General features: G+C 46.2%; 1 protein-coding gene across 5 annotated transcripts in view; it reads left to right on the forward strand.

The window, feature by feature from the left end:
- ARMH3 (armadillo like helical domain containing 3) overlaps nucleotides 1-24964 on the forward strand; it is a 154842-nt gene that overhangs the window by 67014 nt on the left and 62864 nt on the right. For all 5 annotated transcript variants that reach the window (XM_088449983.1, XM_088449982.1, XM_088449984.1 and 2 more), the window contains 4 exons: nucleotides 6445-6510; nucleotides 12900-12969; nucleotides 14996-15056; nucleotides 23273-23361. In XM_088449983.1, coding sequence (XP_088306109.1) covers nucleotides 6445-6510; nucleotides 12900-12969; nucleotides 14996-15056; nucleotides 23273-23361 — 286 coding nt within the window. The remainder of the gene's footprint in view (nucleotides 1-6444; nucleotides 6511-12899; nucleotides 12970-14995; nucleotides 15057-23272; nucleotides 23362-24964) is intronic.

The following is a 24964-nucleotide window of genomic DNA, read 5'->3' on the forward strand; positions in this document are numbered from 1 at the left end:
TTATAGAACAAAGTATTTGTGAGGTTTTGTCACATACATTTGTTGCCATATTTGGGCTGTGTGCTCCTGCAGCTTACCCCGGCATAAGACAGGACCAGTATATTGCTTCCTAGTAGTATCCTACATACACGGTGGTTGCATTATACCCAGTGCCATATTGTGTGACATTTACTCTGCAGCTATGTCTAGCAAAGGCAGGAGTATTAACAGGCATCTGCTCCCATACAGCTATCAGGCAAGTTATGGGCTGCAGGCTTAAATGAGGAGGATTTGATAGGGGGGAGATAGATATATATATCTATATCTATCACAGCAGGACATAGTTCCCCCTTTGGGGTTGTCACATCAGGTGGTTCAGGAGATACAGGTACCTCCTGTACACCCATCAGGTCTAGACGTACTCTCTAACAGAGTCTGATAGAGGCTACATCTCATGCTTTTCAAACCATGTTGCAAGGTGGGAAACCTTTAGCCAGTAAATCCTTTACACGTCCTGTGTTATCGTCACAGATGCTGATCTCTCTAACCCTGACTCCCCTCCGGAGGAGGATGAGAGTAGGTCAGAATTTGTTATTCCCGCTTTGGTGCGAGCTGTCAGATCCATCTTATTAATGGAAGATGACGAGCCAGACCCTAAATCCAAGCACCCTCTGTTTAAATGACAGAAAGTAGCTTCAGCAGAATTCCCTCTATCGGATCATCTAGCTGAACTCATGGATGCATCCTGGCAATCTCCTGGTAAGAGGTTTCATACTCCCCTCATATTACTCTTTGTTTTGTGCAAAATGGGAACACCCCCTGTGGTAGATTCACATGTTACGCGTTTAATTAAAAGCGCTAAGTTGCCTATTCCTACGGTTACTTCCTTGAAGGATCCTACGGATAGGAGGGTGAAAGCTTGCCTGAAATCGATATACTCTCTTTCAGGGGATGTTGCCCATCCAACCATGGCTATTGCGTGGGTGGCTAAAGCTATAGGACGCACTTGAAGACTTTTTTTTCCCTCAGATTCTTCTATGGATCAGATGTCTTTTGTTGCTCACATACGAGATGCAGCTTCCTATATTGGAGAAGCGACAGTGGATGCCAGTCTCCTAACCTCCAGAGTCTCGGTCGTGCCAGTGTCTGCCCGCCGTACCTTGTGGCTACGCTCATGGAAGGCAGATGCGGATTCCAAGAAAGGCCTTGAAGGGTTACCCTACAATGAGGAGATCATATGTGGCTCAAACCCTGACAAGTTTGTAACCACGTTGGCAGCATCAGAAACTACATTTCTGCCTTCAGCAACTACTTCTATTAGGCCTCAGACTACATCATTTAAGTCCTTTCATCCTCAGGGATAGCCTAAAGGTTAGTCCTTTCCTAGACAGTGGGCTTCCACTAGGGCCGCCAAACCCAGGACCAAGCCGACCTATAACACCAGGCGCCCTGCTTCAAAACCTGAAGATAAACCCTCAGCCTGACTGGACAGGCCTCCCTCTAGCATATCCTAGAGTGGGAGGCCGACTTCTTCAGTTCGCCCAGTGCTGGTGTCAAACCACCACGGATGCTTGGGTAAGAGAAGTGGTCTCTCACGGGTACGCCCTCTCATTTCTCAGACTGCCTCCCCACCATTTTTTCTACACAGACCCTCCTTCAGACCTGAGCAAGGCCTTACAATACAGTCCTTGCTGCAAGCAGGGGTAATAGTGCCAGTCCCACTATCTGTGAGGGACTGGTTATTATTCTACTCTTTCTGGTTCAGAAGCCGAATGGGTCTCATCGGCCTATCCTAAACCTCAAATCCTTGAACAACCTCAGGGTACTCAGGTTCAAGATGGAAACCCTACGCTCCATCATCCAAGCTATGGGGCCTGGGGACTTCATGGTATCTCTGGATATTCAGGATGCATACCTACAGGTACCTATAGCGCCCTCACATCAGCGATATCTTCAGTTTGCTATACAGCAACACTTCCAATTTCAGGCTCTGCCCTTTGGACTATCCACAGGTATTTACTACATTTATGGCTACCATGGCGGCCCACCTATGTGGCCTGGGTGCCCGACTGTTGCCATATCTGGACAACCTCCTGCTCCTAGCAGGATCCCCAGAAGTGCTTCACCGCCATCTGCAGTTAACCATTGCTTTCCTGCACAAGCACGGATGGTTAATCAACTGGAAAAAGTCCTCCCTGAATCCCTTACAGAGAATGATTGATCTGGGAACCCTGCTGGATTCTCAGGATCAGAGAATCTTTCTGACATCAGACAAGATCTCTACACTTCGACTACGAGTGCCCAGAAGTCTCCACAGTCGCCGAGTGTCAATTCACTCAGCAATGCAGGTTCTGGGATCCATGGTGTCCACCTTCGACATGGTGGAATATGCTCAGTTCCATTCCAGGCCTTTGCAAAGGCTGATCCTCTCACAGTGGAATGGGTTACACCATCGGATCAAAGCTCAGATGATGGTGCTTTCTCCAGAGGTGCGTCTGTCTCTATCTTGGTGGCTACAGACATCTCATTTATCCAAGGGTCGCCCCTTTTGGATCCCGGTGTGGGTAATCCTAACAACGGACGCCAGTCTCCGGGGCAGGGGTGCAGTGACCGGTCCGCACTCCTTTTAGGACCGTTGGACACCGGTCGAATCAACCCTGCCAATCACATACTTCATGGAAAACCTGTACAGGTTCAGTCTGACATTGCCACAAAAGTGGCTTACATCGACCATCAAGGAGGCATTCGAAGTCTGGCAGCAATGACAGAAGTGTCACGCATTCTGACATGGGCTGAGGGTCACCTCCCGGCCATCTCTGCAGTATTCCTTCTGGAAGTTCTCAAATGGGAAGCGGACTTCCTCAGCCGTCACGACATGCATCCTGGGGAATGGTCTCCAAGAGGTGTTTCAACTCTTAGTGCACAGATGGGACCTCTCAGAGGTGGACCTCATGGCCTCCCGACACAATCACAAACTGCCAGTGTACAAGTTCAGAACAAGAGATGCCGATACAACCTTGGTGGACGCTCTGTCAGTGAAGTGGACCTTCCAGTTAGTGTACCTATTCCCTCCAGGTCCCCTTCTTCCTCGAGTTCTTTGGAAGTTCAAACAAGACTGAGGCATTGTCCTGCTGGTGACTCCAGCTTGGCCAAAACGTCACTGGTACTCAGATCTTCGGAGTCTCTCCATCAACACTCTGTTCCTGCTGTCTCAACGTCTGGACCTGTTGTCTCAAGTTCCTTGCCTTTACCCAGACCTGGGATGTCTGTATTGAGACATCCCTCCTGAGGTCAAAATGATTCTCCAGCTCTGTAGTAAGCACTATGCTCAGAGCGCGTAAGCCAGCCTCTACTCAGATCTACCACAGAGTGTGGTGTACATATTTCCAATGTAGTCGTACCAGAAGCTATGATCCTCAAGTGTTTAGGATTTCCAGAGTCCTGGCCTTCTTTCAAGCTGGATTGCACTGCCAGGAGGGTGTCAGAATTGGGGGCGCTCTCCTGTTGTCCCCCCTTTCTGATATTTCACCAGGACAGGGCTGTGCTTCGCACTAATCCTGAGTTTCTTCCTAAGGTGGTTTCTCATTTCCTTATAAACAGGAAATTATAGTACCGGCCTTTCAGTCACCAGAACTTTCAACTGGTGAGGCCTCATTGGATGTGGTTTGTGCTCTCAGGATTTCTGTGTACCGTACCAGTTCCCTTTGGAATTCTTGTTTGTGATCTATGGATTTCCCAAGAAGGGATGGCCAGCCAATCAACAAACATTGGCCAGATGGCTTCATATGACTATCTCAGAGGCTTACACACAGACAGGCCTGCCTGTTGCGTCTTCTGTTACTGCTCATTCTACTCGGTCTGTGGGCCCCTCGTGGGCAGCTTGCCGTGGCACCTCGGCTGTTCAGCTTTGTAAGATGGCCACATGGTCTTCCATTCAGACCTTTCTTAGGTTCTATACATTTAATACCTTAGCCTCTCAGGATGCTTCCTTTGGGCGCCGGATTCTTCTCTCAGCGTAGGAGCGTCCCCACCCTTAAAAGGACTGCTTTGGGACATCCCAAGGTCTCCCTGTGGAGCCTACGGACCCTGAAGAAAAAATGAGTTATGGTAAGAACTTACCTTTGTTAACTCTTTCTTTGAAGTCCATGGGGTCCACAGGGCACCCGCCCTGACGCACCTGGCTTCATATGGGCTACATTTCTGGTCACCGATTTCCCGTCTCCTTCTATGTGAGAGTGTGATTCTTGTGTGTATCAGTCTTCCTTCTCTCTTATCCTCCTCTGGCCTTTGGATACTTACCAACTGAGGTGCCTCTGGCTCGGGGGGTGGGGTATAGGAAGGATGGACCAGTGCATCCTGGGAGCAAAAGCTTTAACTCAGTGGTGCCCGGGGTCCAGATCCAACTTACACCCCCAAGGTCTCCCTGTGGACCCTATGGACTTCGAAGAAAGAGAGTTAACAAAGGTAAGTTCTTACCATAACTCTCATTATAATAATTATTTATATAATCTCTGTCTGTCCATATGTAGCCTTTCTAGTATTCCATCTGTCTGTCCTGGTGTAGTTCTATCACTTATAACTTAATGGTTGGGAGTTACTCCTTTAGGTCTTCGTAATCATATACTGTACCACTTTTTATCATCTTTGACTTGTTCTATTATGCAGCCATGGAGGAGCGTTACACCATAGAGAGAGAATGGTACTTGAGTCATTAATTAAGTGTTGTGACAGCTGTTTGGGGTTGTCGCAGCACCTGTCCATTTACCAATTATTATTGGGATGCTTACCTTGGGCCTGATTTAGCAGCGGGCACAACTGCAATCACATACGGATCGCAGTTGCTAAAATATGCCAATGCCTGCCAAAGCATAACCGACATAAAGACGCCCACTGCTGCCTTCTCGTATCCGTCCAATGGCGCACTCCTGCGTATACATCGGTACCGTCACGCAGCATGTAGGGCAGGTCTGCCCAGCCGCAAACACTGCAGCTCTCCTCACACTTAGAGAGTCTCATGCTGCGAATGTAGTGTCTATGGCTAGTTTATGCACGCCCAAGAAACAGCGTTGAAACGGTCAGACACGCCTGCATTTACTCAACCCCCCCCCCATTACCTCTCCCAAACGCTGACCACATGACAGTCGCTTTGCAAATGGATACTCTGTGTGTACGTAATCGCAATGCAATCGCGACACATACGCAGTGCGACTTACACCCATGCACAATGGTAAATAATCGCTTGATCTGCTAAAACATCGGCATTGCGTCTGCTGGAGAATGAGGCCGTTTGAATGGAACCACTTGAGAGTCCTTAAGATTTATCTTGTACTGTGGCAGTTACCGAGATACCTTGTTCTAGACTATACAATGGTTCAGCGCAATTATTTTTCTAGATACCTACAAGTAGGCAGTGACTGAGCTTCCATTAGATAATTCTAGGTTGTTGCCTAGCACGCTATTGGCGAATGTCTAAAACTAAAATCAGTGATATAATCTCCCTTATCTACTGTGTCTAATGCCCCACGGTACCCCAACAAGGGGGCCAGCTTCTTACACAAATGAGAAGCAGCTAGCAGCTTATTACACGTGAAGCTGTTTGTCCTTCGCTTCAGAGGTTGCTGCTCCAAACTCCCACCTGCCAAAGTCGGGTGTCCTTTTGCTCATAGGGCATTGTTTGATCATTTGAGATGCTAATGTTGGTCTGTTATTGGCTGCGGTTGGCTGTGCGTTTTGTATGGATGTTGTTCAAAACTGTTCTCAGACAACTATTTCTCTCATCACTGCTGTGGTTTATATGGCCATTCATTTCCCAGTTCTCATTCCCCCTCACCAGCCTCCATCTTGTGCTCAGTCTGTGTCACAATGACCACGGATAAGTGGTGGCTGTTAATTAAAGCGTGCAAAACAAAATGTCTTCCCTCTGTAATTAAAACGGTTCATCTTTCAAGTTATGAAATCTTGAGGTATATATTTTTCTATATAGTAAAATCGAGAGAGGCCATTTGACTATTGTTACTGTACTAAATGCGCTAATTATATTTGCTGATAGAGCGTACTTTAGATTATTTATAATAAACCTGTCGCCTACATGACAGATAATGGCGGCTGAACCAATATTCATGGCAGCACGTCTCAATGGACACCAAATTGGTCATATCACTAGTATATGGGCAGCCGCATGGACAATAGTGTGGGGACTTTTTATATTAATATGACCTTCATTGTAGTTTAGTAGAGCTTTCAAAAAATAAATTTATAAGGAAATACTAAAAAAAATAAAAAAAAAAATATATTTATATATATATATATATATATATATATATGTATATTGATATATATTGTGCCACATTAGTGCAAATTCCAATCTGCTCCTCACTTTTTGTCAGAAGGAACCACAGATTGTTGATTACACAGAGGCCAGTTACATGCAATAAAACATTGTACTTTTTTTTTATCTCTGCACAGGACCAATATGCCAATGCTTTTCTACATGACGATAACATGAATTTCCGTGTTAATCTCCACAGAATGGTGAGTGATTGCCACCGATTCTGCTCATACGCACAGGTATTCAATATTTACCACACATTTTCCCGCACAAACATTACCAGACATTTGCAATTAGATGTGGAGACTCTCTGATAAAAGTAGATTTTGTTTTAATATGTTTTCATGCTTTTTTTATTTTATTTGCTAGTCGACAATCAGTAGAAATTTATCAGGAAAGATACTGGTTTAATTTTACTGCCAGATATGTTCTGATTTTGGGAACAAGAGCATGGTGTATGCTTCTTTGTGAATAAATAGGCATATGTCTTCTTCAGGGTCCATAGGGCTCTACAGGGAGACATTGGGGTGTAGGTGGGACCTGGAGGACCGGACACCAACAGCAAAGTTTTTCAATCCCAGGATGCTCCGGTCCTTCCCCCTATACCCTCCCCACAGCTTGAGGGCACTTCAGTTTCGTTGGTGTCCGGCAAGGAACTGGACCACCATAATAACAGGGGGCTGCCTTATGCAGCCCAAGCTTTTATTTTTTTGATTTATTTAATTTTTAGATCTACCAGAAGGGTAAGCAGCTCCAGACTGTTCTCCGGACGTCTGTGCTGCCACCCCATCACCCCTCCGCGGAGCCGTGATACCAAGCCTGCGCTAGGTACTCTCAGTGGGGATCCGAGGGGGACTAGCTAGCAAGCTCCCTGGACCCCCAGACTGCAGCCCGGAATCAAGGGAACAGGTAAGGCCCCGCCATTCGCGGGGACCCACGTATCAGTGTCGTCTTGCCTCCGGTCTCAGGAGACAGACCGGAGGCGATGATGCGGACGCTGCCTCACCTACTACACTAGACCACCGGTGCATTAACATACTGGCGCAGACTCATATTATTAAGGCCAGGGGACTTGGTGGTTGACGTCAGCTAAGAGGATAAGGTGCTCTCCCTGCAGCCCCTCCCCCAGCGCAGGGCGCCATTCCACTGCGGTGCTGGTGTTCCCTGGGCTGCTCCGCTTTCACCCTCCGCACCCTCAGAGACGTGCGGCGGCCATTTTAGGCAAGCAATCTCTGGGAATCGCTGGGTCCAGTGTCTCTCCCAAGGGCCAAGTTATATAGCACTATATCCTACCAGCCACTGTGGTCTGTGTAGTTGATAATAGTGCCCATTGCAGACATGTAATGTTCTTTTCTGATATTTATGTGACTTGTGCTAGCGCTAATCTGTTTTTCTATACTGTCAGTTATAACTATACCTTTCTTCTGCTATACTCCGTCATACTAAGGTATAGAGGGTCATTGTACCTCAAACTTGTGAGGGCTATCACATACTTCATACCGCGTTGCACACTACATTGTGCCATATCTAATGCGGTTGCACGCTCCCTGGTGTCTTATGTAGCGCTGTTGCACACCACCTTATGCCATATATAGCGCTGTCACTCCAGGGGGGCCACCAGTAGTGCAGTTGCACACTATATTGTGCTATATAGATAGACATATAGAAGCTTGTCCTAAATCTATTTACTCTCTTATAGGAGCTATTACACGTCATGCTAGGGGTACGGCCTGGGTGGTGAAAGCCTTTGAGAGTTGGGGCAAAGGCCCTAAATAAAACACTTCTGCTTCAAGGGAGCAACTCTCCCATGTATCTCACATTAGGGATGTAGCCTCCTACTTAGGTGAGGCATCTATGGATACGGCTCTCCTGGCCTCCAGGATATCTGCCACTTCGGAAGTGGACCGCAGTATTGTTTGGCTCCGTTCCTGGAAAGCAGATTCAGACTCAAAACTGGCTCTGGAGTCTCACCCTTATTCTGGATACATCCTATTTGGTCCAGAGCTAGATAAAATTGTGACTACTTTGGCAGCTTCCAAGACTGCGTTCCTACCCTCTACCTATAATACAAAACCTAGGACGTCATCCCTTCGTTCCTTTCGCCCTCAAGGCAAAGCCAAGGGTCAGTCCTTTCCACAGCAACAGACACCAGCCAAGGCCTCCAAGCCTAGGGCCAAACAGGCCTGGGCTACTAGATGTCCACCTGCCAAGTCTGTGGACAAGCCTGCAGCCTGACGGGGCAGGCCTCTCCCTGGAGGCTCCCAAGGTGGGAGACCGACTTCTTAGTTTCGCCCAGGTTTGGCAAAAAAACCACGTCAGATACCTGGGTAAGAGAATTCCACGGATACTCCCTCTCCTTCCTGAGGCGACCCCCCAACAGTTCTTTTGCACAGGACCTCCATTGGACTCAACCAAGGCCCTGCTGCTCCACAAAGCCATTCAGTCCTTACTGAATTCAGTAGTAATAATTCTGGCCGCCTCCTCACAACGGGGCAAGGGCTATTATTCTACCCTTTTCTTAGTTCAGAAGACCAATAGGTCTTATTGGCCTATCCTCAATCTCAAATCTCTGAACAAGTTTATCAGGGTGCCCAAGTTTCATATGGAAAATGTCCGTTTTATTATCCTAGCTGTGGAGCCTGGAGATTTTTATGGTATCCCTGGACATTCAGGACGCTTACCTACATGTACCTATAGCGCCTCTTCAACAGTATCTCCGGTTTGCTATACTACAGCAACATTATCAATTTCATGCTTGCCGTTTGGCCTCTCAACGGCCCCTCGGGTCTTTACCAAGATCATGGAAGTTATGACTGCCTCATTTCGTTGTCAAGGAATCAGACTGCTCCCATACTTGGACAATCTTTTGCTGTTGTTAAGCTCCCCAGAGACTCTTCAATGCCATCTGCAGCTATCCATTACCTTTCTACAAATGCATTGTTGGCTGATCAACTGGAAAAAGTCTTCCCTGACACCCTTTCAAAGGGTGGTACATTTGGGAGCCCTCCTGGACTCTCGAGTTCAGAGAATCTTCCTGACGGCAGACAAGATTTCAGCACTACAGTACAGACTACGCAGATTGCTTCATAATCGCAGAGTGTCGATTCACTCTGCAATGCAGGCCTTGGGAGCAATGGTGTCCATCTTCGACATGGTGGCATTTGCCCAGTCTCACTCCAGTCCCTGCAACACCTGGTCCTCTCCAGGTGGAACGAGCTACCCCATCTCCCCTCACAGGTTCGCCTGTCCCTAGCCTGGTGGCTACAGACTCCCCATTTGAACCAGGGTCGTCACTTTTGGATCCCGGACTAGGCTGTCCTCACCATGATCGCAAGCCTCCGAGGGTGGGGCGCAGTAACAGGCCAACATTTCTTCTAGGGCCAATGGTCCCCAGTCGAGGCAATATTGCCAATCAACATCCTGGAACTTCGAGCCATCTACAGAGCTCTCAATCTGGCTCCGAATATTCTGAAAAACAGGCCAGTACAAGTACAGTCCGACAACACCACGGATGTGGCCTACCTCAATCGTCAAAGGGGCACTCAAAGTCAATCAGCAATGACAGAAGTGTCCTGCATTCTCATATGGGCCGAACGCAATCTCCCAGCCATCTCCGCAGTGTGCATCCCAGGGATTCTCAATTGGGAAGTGGATTTCCTCAGCCATGACGACGTGCATGCAGGAGAATAGTCTCTACATCCAGAAGTCTTTCAGCTTCTGGTTAACAAATGGGGTCTTCCAGAAGTGGATCTCATGGCCTACAGACACAATAACATACTTCCAGTTTATGGAATAAGAACAAAGGACCCCGACGCTGCCTTCATAGATGCCTTGTTGGTGACATGGACCTTCCAGTTGGCATATCTCTTCCTTCCAATATTCCTGCTTCCTCGAGTGCTTAGGAAATTCAGACAAGAGGAAGGCACAGTCCTGTTAATAGCTCCGGCTTGGCCCAAACGTCATTGGTACTCGGATCTTCTAAGACTCTCTAGACGTTCCTCTTCAACTTCCTCTACGAGCAGATCTGTTGTCTCAGGGTCCATGTCTACATCCAGACCTAGCCCGTCTGTCTTTAACGGCTAAGGGATTCTCCAGCTCTGTGGTCCAGACCATGCTCAAAGCACGTAAACCGGACTCAGCCAGGATTTACCTCATAATTTGGCATTCATATTTCAAATGGTGTGCTGCACGAAACTATGACCCTCAGGTCTTTAAAGTTTCTTGAATTCTTGCCTTTCTTCAGGCTGGACTGGATCTAGGCCTCCACCTAACATCTCTCTAAGTGCAGATTTCTGCTTTGTCTATCTGGTTTCAGCGCAAGATTGCTCCTATACCGGATGTCCACACCTTCATTCAAGGTGTTTTACGGATACAACTTCCCTTTGTCCCTCCTGTGGCTCCATGGGATTTGTCAGTGGTGCTCAAAGCACTTCAAGAACCTCCATTTGAACCTCGAATCGGTGGATATCAAATGTCTCACTGCAAAGACTGTTTCTTCTGGCTATTGCATCTGCCCGTAGGGTATCAGATTTAGGGGCGCTTTCATGCTGCTCCCGCTTTTTTATATTCATCAGGATAGGGACGTTCTTCAAATATGCCCAAGCTTCCTTCCCAAAGTGGTTTCTCGCTTCCACCTGAATGCGGAAATTGTGGTTCCGATTTTTAATTCACCAGACCTCTCGGCAGATGAGGCATCTTTGGATGTGGTCCTTGCTCTGAAGATCTACGTGGACCGTACTACTTCCATCAGGAAATCTGACTCCCTCTTTGTCCTATATGGATTCCACAAGAAGGGATGGTAGGCTAACAGACTCTGGCCAGATGGATTTGCATGACTGTCTCACAGGCTTACACACAGATGGGCCTTCCTGTGCCGACTACAGTCTCTGCTCATTCTACTCGCTCTGTGGATCCACACCTTTCTTATGCTGGGCATACACAGCCAGATAAAATGTCTGTCAGACCGACAGACATTTTATCTGGCCGGCTGCCAGCCGCAGATGTCCGCAGCATACACTGTGAGAGAAATCTCAGTGTATAGCCCGACATCCGCGCTCCGCCCCCGGGGTCGGAGACATTTCCCTAGGAAGGAACACAGGAAATGTCTGTCTGTCGGCTGCGCTGGGCATACACTGCCCAATGCGGCCGACAGTTTACCGGGTAATATCGCATCGGACGGGCATGCTGGACAATCCAGCATGCCCGACCGAGCAATATTTAACCCTCGGTCGCCCCCCCCACGCTACAATTATCGCGGCGATCCGCCGATATCGGGCGGATCGTCCCGATAATTGCAGCGTGTATGGCCAGCATTAGGTTTTATGCATTTGATAAATTTGCCTCTCAGGATGCTTCCTTCCGACATAGGGTTCTCCTATCTGGGCAGGAGCGCTCCCGCCCTTGAACAACTGCTTTGGGACATCCCCAATGTCTCCCTGTGGAGCCCTATGGACCCTGAAGAAGAAATGAGTTATGGTAAAATGTACCTTTTGTTAACTCTTTCTTCAAAGTCCATAGGGTCCACAGGGCACCCGCAATGACGCACCTGGTTTCTATGGGTTTCTTCTCTTGGTCACTTGTTTCCTTCTCTGTGTGATAGTGTGATTCTTCAGTGTACCAGTCTTCCTTCTCTCCTGTCCTGCTCCTGCGTTGGGCTTGTTAACAAAACTGTGCCCTCAGGCTGTGGGCGGGGTATAGGAGGAAGGACCGGAGCATCCTGGGATTGAAAAGCCCTTGCTGTTGGTGTCTGGTCCTCCAGGTCCCACATACACCCCAATGTCTCACTGTGCACCCTATGGACTTTGAAGAAAGAGAGTTAACAAGGGTAAGTTTTACCATTTTTTAGTAGAATGGGTGCACAGAAAAATGGTATTTGTTACCATAGCAACCAATCAGATATTTGCTTTCATGGAGGTAAAGATTAATACTGATGTCTGGTTGGTTGCCATTGTGTGCATAGGTGTGCTAATAACTTTTCTGTGGTAAGCATGAAATTCAGAAGACCCAGTTCAAGTAGAGTACCTTATATATGGAGTCCGATCGCATATAGGGCGGAATTCAATTGTTTTAGCGCACCCATCTCCTGTCTAAAGTGACCGGAGATCGCGGGGCGCTATTCAATTGATGCCGATTATTGCGCTGATCGCGCCCGTAGAGGTCGGCTTTAACCGCGTAAACAGCTACACCCGACCAAAGTCCTGGGCACGATCGCGAAAAGTGCTGTTTGGGCGCCCAAACAGGTCACTTTTTGCGCATGTCGGCGTGCACCCCCCGTAACAATTTAAATTGCTCCATCAGGCGCGAAGGTGGGCTCAAACAATTGAATTCTGTCCATAGAGTCCACACAGGAAAACATTCTATTATGACTAAAAGTACTGAGAGAATGTAATCGAGTCCATGTTTGCAAAATGTAAAGATGGAGCTGAATGAGATTTATCCACATGAAGCAAGGGGCATCTTATTGCAAATGCTTATTGTTACTGCCTATTAAATAGACAATATTTTGTAGATATCAATATAAGAAGTTGGACAATATTACAGCTATAATGTTACTTATCACTGCATTTCTTAATTGTCATCCAAATCTCTGCAGCCCATGAGGCATCGGAAAAAGGCAGCTGATAAAAATGTACCCTGCCGGCCTCTGGTGTGCGCCGTGTTAGGTGAGTGACCTCTGTCTGTATACTCTCATTGCCTAATGTTACCAATCCATTGGTGAGCATATTTACAGGCCTAGGTCAGCAAATGTTCCCTGATATACTGTATGTGGGCAATTAGTAGGCATTGGGCCTGATTTAGATATGTACGGTATTGCACAGCCACGCGGAAGCGACTTGGCAATACCGTACAGGTAAAATGCAAATGCAGCAGCAGGCGTCAGTATGAAATAGACATTTTGAAATAAGCGTCGGGGTAACATGTGACGACCTTTTGACCATGCCGACCATTTGTACATGTCGACCTTCTTACATGTCGACCTTCTTACATGTCGACCTTTTTTAGTGTGTCAACATTTTGTCCCTGTCAACCTTTTGTCCTAGTCGATCTATTGACTGTCTAACATCTGGTGTCTATCTAGACACCTTCAACCTTTTTACTGTCTCTTAATCCACACCCAATGTTAAGGGATTGCATTGTGGGTAGTTACGGGCATAAAGGGTCCTTGGTTATGAATTCCTGATATACAGTAAGTTGCAGATACTTGTTCTGATTTTCTTGCTTAATTGAGCTGTTTTAGACCGAATATGCTGCAAATCGCATAATTTTTAGGCCCAATATGCTTTAAGGACAGACGGTAAACATGTTTGAAGTAATTAATCCTTTCGTGTATATGGCCATCATCCGACCATGTTGGATCCCGCTGTTTATCGTAAAAGGTTGGATCTTTCAGAATATTTCCCACATACATCTCATTAAACCATATACGGCACCCTTCAGTAGCTCATACTTTAAGTGCTGTAGGTTAATATACCTCCTATATTGTCTGTGCTCTTCATTTTGAGGTTGGGTATTGATAGATGTCAAGTTCTAAGTTATTCTGTACGTCTAAAGCAGTAATCCCACATGGAAGGGTGTTTTTGTCCCTTTAAATAGTAAGTTACTGTATCTTGTATCTGTAATTTTTTCGTAGTTGTCCTCCTACTAATCATTATGTTGTTTTCTAAATCAGTCTGGAGGGAAAACAGATTTGGCAGCCACTTCCAGTCTGCTACACAGACCAGGACTCTCAGAATTGTCATGAGTATAAAAAGGGGGTGGGAGGAGTAGGATGACATCACAGTGTGAACTGCCCAGAGAGGTGGTCCAAAGCCTCTCTGCTCACTACATAATGCACCATGTGACTGCGGTTGCTATGGTGATCCAAGAGGCTGTATAAAATCTGCAGCATGATCAATTAGTAACAGCGTTGTGAAGAAGCACATCAAAGAGAAAGGTAATTACCAAGCTGCTTCTTATAGCCTGTCACAGTAACTTATGTAAAAGATAAAATGGCATCGGGCTGCTACTTTCTTATATTTCAAAAAGGAAATATACATTCTGGCTTGTTTATGATGCAAGAATACTTGTACATGCAGATATGATAATTGTGACATCTTCCAGCATAATTGCGGCTTGTTAAAGAAAACCTTTGCATCCTGGGTAAACGTGGTCGGAAATTGAGGAAATTTGGAAGAAGATGGAAATTCAGGAACAGGAAAGTGCCAGTAACTGTAACTCCCTATACAGTATCACCAGCAAGAGTTAAGCAATGAGAAAGACAATACGGGATAAGCCAGTGCTCTCCCATACTGCAGGCAGCTCGGGCTCCTTACGTTCAGCTCGCGGGCTTATCTGTGTTGAATAATGAGTGCTTCATTCAGAGAAACAGAGGCAGACCTGCTACTCCTGTGCTTATTTTTAGCAGTTTTGGTTTCCATGGAAATCCTTCCCCCCCCCCCCCCCCCCCCTACATCCATCCTTTTCCTCTAATGAAAACTGGGAGTTTATAACAGTAATCCTGCTCTGCGATTGTCTTTTATGAAATAAATCAGGGCTATGGGCCAAGCGAATTATCTCCATACAGAGTAGCACAGCCCCTGAGTTAATAGCAGACATTACAGATAGGGAGCTGGGTCTCTCAGTGTAGCTGTAATAGGGTTATCGATAAGAGCCAGGCACACCGTTCATTCCCTCTTCTCTTCTTTTTAGATCTGATGGTGGAATTCATAGTAACTCACATGATGAAGGAGTTTCCTATGGACCTTTATACGTAAGTGACAGACTGCAGAAATTTAGCATTCACATATAATCTCTTCACACCTATTTGCTTTTCCAGACAGAAAGAGTAATGATTGTGATTTACATACATAACAATAATCTTTAGCCACCAATGAGATGCTTGCTTACATTATAATGCACAAACCATTCAGAGCTAATTGCTGATTGGCTGCTATGAAGTAGTGCACTCTGCAAGTTTGTACCATTGTGTATACCCCTTGACAGCCCCCGTTTAGGCTCCAAAACCCTGTTGGGACACACAGTAGAGCTCACGGGTCCTAGATTTCTAAGAGGGGACCCTTATTAGTAGAAGTGTCTCACCACAGGCCCTCCTCTCCAGTCTGGGTCCCTAGAGACCTCTCCCCACAACATCAGATGATAAGTGAGGGATGGCTTGAGTGGGCTACACTGCGAATGATCCTGGATGAGAAAACCTCGCTATCAGTACTGGACCACCTGCTGATCTTACTTTAGGGATGCACAGTGCCATTACTTGCAATATAATGCATACATTTTTGAATGTTAGTGTAGTCAATAGAACAGCAACATATGTTGTAAGCACAGCTCAAGTTTACATTATATTATAGTATTACAATTTGATAAGATTTGTGAATTGGTGGAATTTGGGGAAAGTTTGATGCAAAGGGAAGCACGTCCTTACTGGTGTTTGACCTTTGAATACGGCTTCTACTTAACTATTGCCTCTCACTTTGGCTGAACTATCTCTGCCTAACTATTGGCTTTCAAGATGGCTGACATACATCTGATTATTGCCTCTTAAAACGTCTGACCTGGCTCTGGATAGCTATTGTCTCTTAAGGTGACTGCCTCTCAAGATGGATGACATGTCTCTCATCTAGCTATTGTCTCTCATCAGGCTTACCTAGGTCTTGTCAAGATGACTGATATACCTCTGTCTAACTGATGCCTCTCAAGATGGCTGATCTCCCTCAGTATCACCTCTCAATCTTTTTTCTCTTTTATTATGTAGAATTGTGTGTGATCCCCTCTTCCCTACATTTTTGTGTGTCTCTTTTTTTTATGTCTTGTTTTAAAGACTAGAATTAAAGTAACTGTAGAAATAAATAGTATTTCTGTCAGGGCAATGCACTTTGGAGTACATGACTTTTTCATACATTGACCCACCTTTAATAAAAAAAAATAGCAGTAAATTACAGCAGAATAAACTGCGTTATTACACCAGATATATATTGTATAATAATCTCTTCAGGACTTTTATTTTTTTGTTGCTCTTTAACTGTTTCAATGCTCGGGTAAAACTGGTAAGAAGGAATCCAGCAGCTGTGCCACCGGTAATGGACATGGAATAGCGTCAGAATGCCTCAGTGACAGATGGCGGGTATATTACACTGTGCGTGCAGCAGGCGAAAGTGTGTGGAATTGGTGACAGATGGAAAGCAATCTTGTGTGGAATACATGACAGGAATAAAAGGGAGGGAGGAATCTTTGCATGGGACGTAAAAAATTTAAAGTGGTATTTTTCTTGTAGTCTCTTAGAAATAACGTACTGAGCTGGCAGACTCCGCGCCAACTGTTCCCATCCTCCCGTAATACAGTCTAGCCATTGCTGACAGAGAGCCTGATTCAGACCCGGTCGCAAGCGCTGAGCGCTCGCAACCGGGTCGATGGTGGCCCAGGGCGCATGCGCACGATGGAGCCGGCTCCGTCGTGCGCATGTGCGAGACCCGGATAGCGACGGGCAATCCGTCGCTCCGGGTCTCGCAACAAAGGGGGCGTGCGGTCGATGTTGAGTGACAGCACGCCCCCTTTGGTGGGCGGGCCGGGGGGGTGGCTGCCCAGATGGAGGCGTTCCCATGAGAACTCCTACCGTCTGGGGGCGGCCCCACTGACATCACAAGTGATGTCAGTGGGAGAGCTTTCGGCTCTGTTTGAGCCGAAAGCTCTCTGGGGCTTGCGGCCACGAGACCCTACAACAAGGGTCTCGTCGCAAGCCTGATGGTCGCAATGGTCTTGACCATCGTGACCATGATCCTGGCCGCTCGCATTAGCTGTGGGTGGCAACCCACAGCAACCCGAGCGGCCAGGAGGCCGCTCCATAAAAACAAAAAAGACGCCCTGTTTCAGAGCGAGCGCTCTGTCAGAGCGTCCGGCTCTGAATCAGGGCCAGAGACCACAGCACATTATAGACACAGGATTCAGTCTTCACTCTCGCTAATGCGGGTTCCATCTAAAGCAGAGTAGTAGCGGAGCCATGGTGACACCAGGGAAAGCACATTCTAAGGCTCTTCCCCTCAGCCCATACTGATGTGTATTTGGGGGTTGCATACCCAGCATGCGGGGGTACATTGAAGCAAAGAGATAAAACAGCAATAGGTGCATTGGCCCACTGGGGTAAAAAGGCTCACTGGTTGAATGGTATGCTAAAAGCCCACAATATAGGGACATTCCCATTCCAGCGGTATACTGTATGTGTATGTATTCGTGTATATATATATTTTGGTTTGTTATTAGTAGGGATACTGGTAGTTTAAAAATTTATAGTGATGCTGAAGCAGTGGTGGCGAACCCTGGCACTCCAACTGCTGTGGAACTACATATCCCAGCATGCACTGCCAGAGGTTTGCTATTAGGGAATGCTAAAACTGTGGCAAGGCACGCTGGCAAATGTAGTCCCACAGCAGCTGGAGTGCCAGGGTTCGATCCATATTCCTCTTCTACAGAGCCTATGTTTGCTTTTTATGCCAGCAATTTGCAGATTATTACTTTCCTCATATGCTGGTTGCCAAGCATCTATCGCGGCAATTCCCCGTCTCGATTCGCAAATTCAAATCTCGATTTGCTGATTCCGACCCAAAAATGATCGGAATAAGCGAGTTGGGGATCGTTAACTAGTTACATTCTGACGATCCGCCGACAAATCGCTGATCATCAGAGTTTGCTGATTGCCGATTGTCGGGTCTGCGTCAGGGATTCGCCCGCTAGATGTAGATGTATTGCCTGCATAATGCCTTAGTGACAGCGTTCGTTCCTCATCCGTTCATTAGATGCAATGTATATATGAAATGGGCAGATATAAGCAAAATCATGACAAAGTTTCACACAAATGGACTCTCACTGCAGTACAGGCTCTTCCCCATCTGAGGCGAAGACAGCCAGTTCCTCTGCAGTATGGTGCAATTGGGATAAGACTGGGAACACTAAGGAACAAATTACAGTGGCGATACATGCAAAATATCTCAGCCCAATGAGAAACTAGAGCAATTATCACAGGGGTTGGGTACGGGATGCCGGAGCTCGGGATACCGGCCGTCGAAATCCCGACGGGTATACCGACACCTGTCTGTAGGTATCCTAACCCTTCTCCTACCTCTGACTCTCCCTCCCCGTACCCTGAACCTAACCCCCCCAGTGCCTAACGCTAACCCTTCCTGCTTAGTGCCTAACCCTCCCCGCCCCTAGTGCCGAACCCTAACCCCGCTACTTACCTTCAGGATGCCGGCACCTGGATTCTGACAAATGTCGGGATTCCGGCGCTAGTATTCTAAGCACCGGCATTCCATGTGCCCGGGATCTTGACTGCGTCCCATTCACAGAACAGTTTTTTTAAAATGTTGCTTTGATGGTTAAGACATAAAGAACCATTACTCCTGCACACTATTTCTTACATGAACTTTTGCGAGTCGCAGAGCGACCTTTACCTACTCCACAAGGGCGCCAGGAATGTACCGTGGAACCGAAAGGTTACAGTATAAAGTATTACTTTGCCTTTATTACTTGTTGTATTCTGTATCGCATTGAAATATGCAAGGGTATCGACACAAACATGGTGAATTATTAAAGCTAATTACCGTAACCTTAGAGTAGACCTTTGCTACACTTTCCCAGCGCAGTTCATTCTAATGAATGACTTCATTTTCCAAATGTGTTTCACCCGTACCTCGCCTGAGAGGAACAAAGGCGACCCGCACAGGGCTCAACTAGAAACATTATCACGATTTGATCTCATATATTATGTAATCCAACATCAACTCGGGGAATCTGTTTAACAGATGGCAGCGATAGCCATTTACACAGGCGTATAATCTGCTGCAGTGGGAATGGATAAGTAAGTACTGTAATTCTTGGACTAGGCAGCTCACGTTGGATTAAAGTGAACTTGTACTAATATTCCCCTATGTCCTCTCTTCCATAACAAATATTTACTATTATCGGACATCTAGAGACAGTTGGGATCAAAGAAAAAATAAATGAATGGATCTGCACCCCTTGCGTTGCCGCATGGTTTGTCTAGGCGCGAAGTTACAGACGTCTCCTTACTCGCCTTTGCTCACAGCGTGACACGCATTCACTAGAGCGGCGCCAGAGCTCGCTCTAAGGTCTCGCAAGTGTATTTTTTGCACTGCTGTAACTACTGCATTGCGCATAACATAACGCTTTCAATTGTGCTGGGCTGCTCCCAAGCTCTCCCCGCAGTCTGATTAGATGCCGTGCGCATGCCGGCGATTGTTTCCCCAGCACTGCGGCCCACGGGTGGGGACAGCTGTTTCAGTGGGGCGCCTCCATAAGGGCAGGGAGCATTTCAGCAATTTCAAATCGGGCAGGACGTGTCGCCCCGCTTGAAACAACCTAGCGGTAACACTGAAGACTAATCAACATTGCTGGCTATACTTATGACCCATAGGTGCCAGAATGGGGGGAATGGGATGGGCAAGGGGGCAACTCTCCTCCCCCCAAATATAGTGCACGCATATTCCGTAACGCTTTACGGAGAATATTTGGTCATTTCAATCAGTCCTGTCCCAATGGAGCTTACATTCTATATTCCCACCACATGGGGACATGCACACGTACAGAACCAATTAATCTACTAGTATGTTTTTGGGTTGTGGGTGGAATTCTGAGCACCCCCAGGAGAACATGCAAACTCCACACAAATAGAGCCTTGGTGGGAATTGAACAAAATACCTTAGTGCTGTGAGGCAGTAATTCTAATTGCCATCCGTGCTGTCCCACATTGTGTCATTATATAATCACTGATATTACATAGGCCTCTAGTACAACAAATTGCTTGAAAAACCTTTTAAAAAAGTTGTTTTGCGTTCCTATGTAGTGTAAATGGTTTTCTTATTAATACATTGTTCATTTGCCATATGTGCCGCTCGTATTTCCCACTGATTCGCTCATAACGCACAGATCCGAAGTCCGTGAAACGCGTTCTTTCACCTTGTTTCTGTGTATTTGCTTATATCCTTGTGTGTGTTATCATCCTGTATGTATATCATTGGTAAGAGTCATTTAACTCTATAGACCAAAAGAAAATTTATGTTTTCATTCTAGGAAATGGATAGGTATATTCTCCCCATTGGACACATTTAAAGGGACCTAAATGGGATTTTATTTGTGCTTTTCTTCTGCATCAACAATAGGACCTGTGGTATACAGGAATAATTGTGGAGGGGAGGTACACTTCTCATGCCTGTGTCTTGCTGACAGGGGAGCCTGTCAGACTGTACTTACAAGAAAGCCTAGAAGAGAGCTGAGAAATGGTTGCTGTGTACGGAGGTCCCCCTGGTGGCCTGGTGGAGGATATCAGGCAGCGTTTGGTAGAGCGAGAAATGAACAAACCAGCGCTATTAATTAATAAACAAAATTACCAATGAACAGTTAGGTCGTAAATTACACAAATTTAATACAATGACCTTAGAGATAAAAATACATATAAAAAAATCAGCATACATAGAATCTAATGAAATAAATAAAATAAGAATGAATATAAATATAAAAAGCCACATATTAATAGGAACAAATCATAGGAAAAATGGGAATGGTGCGCAATGATACTCAACCTGAGAACAATTTGATCTACGAGTAGCTGCTACAATGTGTGGGACCTGCAACCCACCAGAATGAACATAGCAGCAAAAAGAAACAAATGTAGCGCTTGTAGAACAAAAAATACAAACAATTTAATGACAAATTTACAATCAATAAAAACATGAAATCTGTAGCAACAAAAGAGTACACTGCAATCCCTAAATAGGAGGTGGGTTGGAGATGTATATCTCTCTATTGGATGAATGAAAGGTGGTCAATGTCACTCAATACATCAAACATAAACTGATATATGATGATGAGTGTATACACCAAACGACAGGCTGGTGAGAGAAGTCTCCAAAAAGGCTGATGAAGTTGGAGCTGTGAAATGAAATGAATAAGCGGCTCACCTAAGCCTGAGAATGTGTCCAACCTTCAGTGGATACACACAAGCCGTGTACATATGCCCCGGTATCTGCACAGGAATCGGTCTGTGACGTGAGGACATCCGCTGTGAGTGCTCGGTCCGTACACGCTGACCACGGCTGCTGTGAAATGAGCTGGAAGTCACAGCCGCTGACGTTGCATGTGGGAGCCCAACTCAACGAGTGATTGAAAAAATCCTCAGACTGTGAACGGAAGGTACGTCCAGCCGTCGATAGGGCCTGTATGAAGCGGCTGCTTTATATTAAAGCTTGATATCGACGTAGTGTCAAACGAGTCTCCTCTCGGCTGGGACTCTACAAATCAGGAATGGACATCAAAATAGGCTGGTGTATAAACAGCAGTGTACAGCCCAAAATGCCTTAACGCGTTTCTCCGGGACAGCACTCCCGGTTTCCTCAGAAGGTGGGCTCATGTCTGATTAATCCTTGGTGGATCCTCCTTCCAAATTATGCACAGTCATACAGGCTAATAAAGTCAGTTAGGACCTAAATATCCCTTTAGGCGAAAGAGTTACCAGAATCGAATAAGGGTTTTGCCACAGTCCCTGGGCACATGCAGTGGCCAATGCAGATATTAGTGGGGCTGTCATCCTCCTCTGGAAATGCAGCAGATCGCCAAAGTCAGCAGAGGTTTTGAAAGTCCCATAATGGTGATAGCCAGTAACGGAATGGAGTAACCTCCAAGTGCAATATCAAGCTCAACGCGTTTCACTGGTTAAAATCCATCCGGCTTCCTGAGGTAGGATGACAGCCCCACTAATATCTGCATTGGCCACTGCATGTGCCCAGGGATTGTGGCAAAACCAATATTCGATTCCGGTAACTCTTTCGCCTAAAGGGATATTTAAGTCCTAACTGACTGATTTGTTCCTGTTAATACTGTATGTGGCTTTTTATATTTATATTCATTCTTATTTTATTTATTTGTTTCATTAGATTCTATGTATGCTGATTTTTTTATATGTATTTTTTTTCTCTAAGGTCATTGTATTAAATTTGTGTAATTTATGACCTAACTGTTCACTGGTAATTTTGTTTATTAATTAATAGCGCTGGTTGTTTAATTTCTCGTTCATACCTTATTTAAGAGGCTGACACCCCCTTTTTTTTTTTCCAGCAGCGCTCACAGCGCTTGGGTTTTTTTTTTTCCTTATTTGTTTGGTAGAGCCTGGCTGGCAAGGATGTATTTTTGTATTTATTTTCATTATTAAATCTGCATCTGCATGAGAGCCGGCTGCAGGTGTGATTGAACCTGTAGATTGCTACGGAGTATGACCTGTAATTCCATACAACAATCACTATACTGATTATGCAACATGGGTAAGACCATGCAAACACCACATACGTGTCCATTATGAGCACTAGGAAGTAGGATGACATCTCATTGATAAACGTCTCACACACGATTTGCACTATTCCATGAGTTCAGTATAAAAACAAGTCCAGAAAAGTGACCTATGGTCGTTCTTAATGTAATGCAGAGATAACATCAGGCCTCAGTTTTTAACTCAAGGAACCGCATCATCTGGGAAGCTGTTGGGTAATATTCGGGGTAGCCGCTCCTGTGATTGTCCTGGAATTTCAATGTACGGGTCTATCCATACCTCCCAAGATGAGAATAGCATGATTCCGGGCACGAGGGCGAGGCCACACCTTAAATGCCTCCCGTGGGCCACTTCTGAAGTACTAGGCCACACTCCCCTCCTAGAAAAACACCATGTAATTTGCGCACATGCTAGAAAAGCCTCTCTACCTCCCCCAGATCCAGACATAGAGGATGGTGGGACAGTTTCCCAAAATAAGGACTGTCCCGCTGAAGTCGGGACGTTTGGAAGGTATGGTTTATCTGTCCTTCAAGAACTGTGTATGTCTGTATGTAACAGTGTAAGTTAACTACCAAAGAATGAATGTTTAGGACATGTTTGGTTTTAGAGCTGTAAATTGTCCCTGTTCTCCTCTCTGGCAGACGGTGTATACAGATCGTGCACAAGCTCCTCTGTTACCAGAAGAAGTGCAGAGTGCGGTTGCACTACACCTGGAGAGAGCTCTGGTCAGGTATGTCCTTCAGTCTAATTCACATTCATGAGCATATCGTTCCTTTGGTGCTTTTCAAATACATGTTTGTTTTTTTCATTTTACACCATAATTAATACCCACATTGACTACTTTATACTGTATTAGTGTTCTCTCTGGTATTTTCTGTTGTTGTATATCGCTAAGTTTGCTACAATTCATTTTATTAGCACTGTAAAGTGTGTTTATTTATTTTTTATTGCTATTTCACCACTACTCAAACACTGGCGGTCTGTGTGCGAACACGCAGGACCCCCGTACCCCCGCACCCCCACTCCTCTTTTGCGACTCCAGTTGTTTATCTGCTATTTCCTTGTGGACTTCTGAGCACTTTATTTAACAAATCATATCTAAGGCAGCTGATCCTTCACTCCTACGGAGACCCTTAATATCCCCCTTTTTACAATCTATTGTTAACATTACTCTATCCTCTATTGCACCTGTCCGCCACCTAGGAGTTATCCTCAACTCCTCACTGTCTTCTTACAAACCTCACATTCATGCCGCTTCCATTTCTGTAACACCTCCAGGATCAAACACTTTGTCATGCTGGATAAAACAAACACCCTCCTCCACTCACTTTACCTCTCTCACCTTGGCTACTGCAACCTGCTCGTATCTGGCCTTCACTACACTCACCTCTACCCACTCCAGTCCATCCTAAACGCCCCATGCATGTTGCCCCCTTCTCCCATGAAGTGATTGTGCTAAGGAGATGCGATGACGTAATTAACTATGAATCGCAGTCCGGTCACAAAGCCATAATGCCGCGAATGACAGCAGAACATTGCAAATGCCCTCGGACCGAGCCTTGTTGTCTCAAATCGGTATAGAATGTGGAAACGAGATGGATAAACACTGAAAGAGCAGTTTCATAAGTAGAATGAGAACCAGGACAAAGTCCTGAAGACCTAGGTCAGGCCTGGCCAACCTGTGGCTCTCCAGCTGTTGTGAAACTACAAGTCCCAGCATGCCTTGCCAGGTTTTTAGCATTCCCTAATAGCAAAACTGTGGCAAGGCATGCTGGGACTTGTAGTTTCACAACAGCTGGAGAGCCACAGGTTGGCCAGGCCTGACCTAGGGATTGTAATGTTTTTGTAGGAGAATGCACTGGATCCAGGGCCGCCATCAGGGGTACTGCTTGGCCTAAAGTCCCGGGCAGAAAGGGGGGCCCGGATGGCAGGCTGGCAGCAGAGTGCATAAGCGCCGGCAACCTATTTAAAAAGTGGCGCCGGCCGCGAGCCAATCGCAGATTGCGGACCGGCAGCCAATCAGGAGCGGCCACATTGGTGGATTAACTTGCGGCCTGCACCGAATTAGAAATGCCGCTGTTACCTGGGCCCCTCTCTCTGGCCGGGTGAGAGTGTAAATATCAGCGGCGTGCCTGGATCAGGAGACGCAGTCCAGCAACCGTCGGCAAGGCCGGGCCAGGGGAGAGTGAGGAGCCGCAGTGGCTGGGGAAGAAGCTATATACATCCGCTGCAGCACGATGGTGAAGAGCTCAGATGGGCATGAGTGGCTGTGGAGGATCCCACTTCCCATGTGGTGGAGACAGATCAGGTACAGAGATTCTTGCTCTCCCACC

The sequence above is a fragment of the Taudactylus pleione genome, unplaced genomic scaffold, assembly GCF_031769625.1.
Source record: "Taudactylus pleione unplaced genomic scaffold, aTauple2 ptg000502l, whole genome shotgun sequence".
Classification (NCBI taxonomy): domain Eukaryota; kingdom Metazoa; phylum Chordata; class Amphibia; order Anura; family Myobatrachidae; genus Taudactylus; species Taudactylus pleione.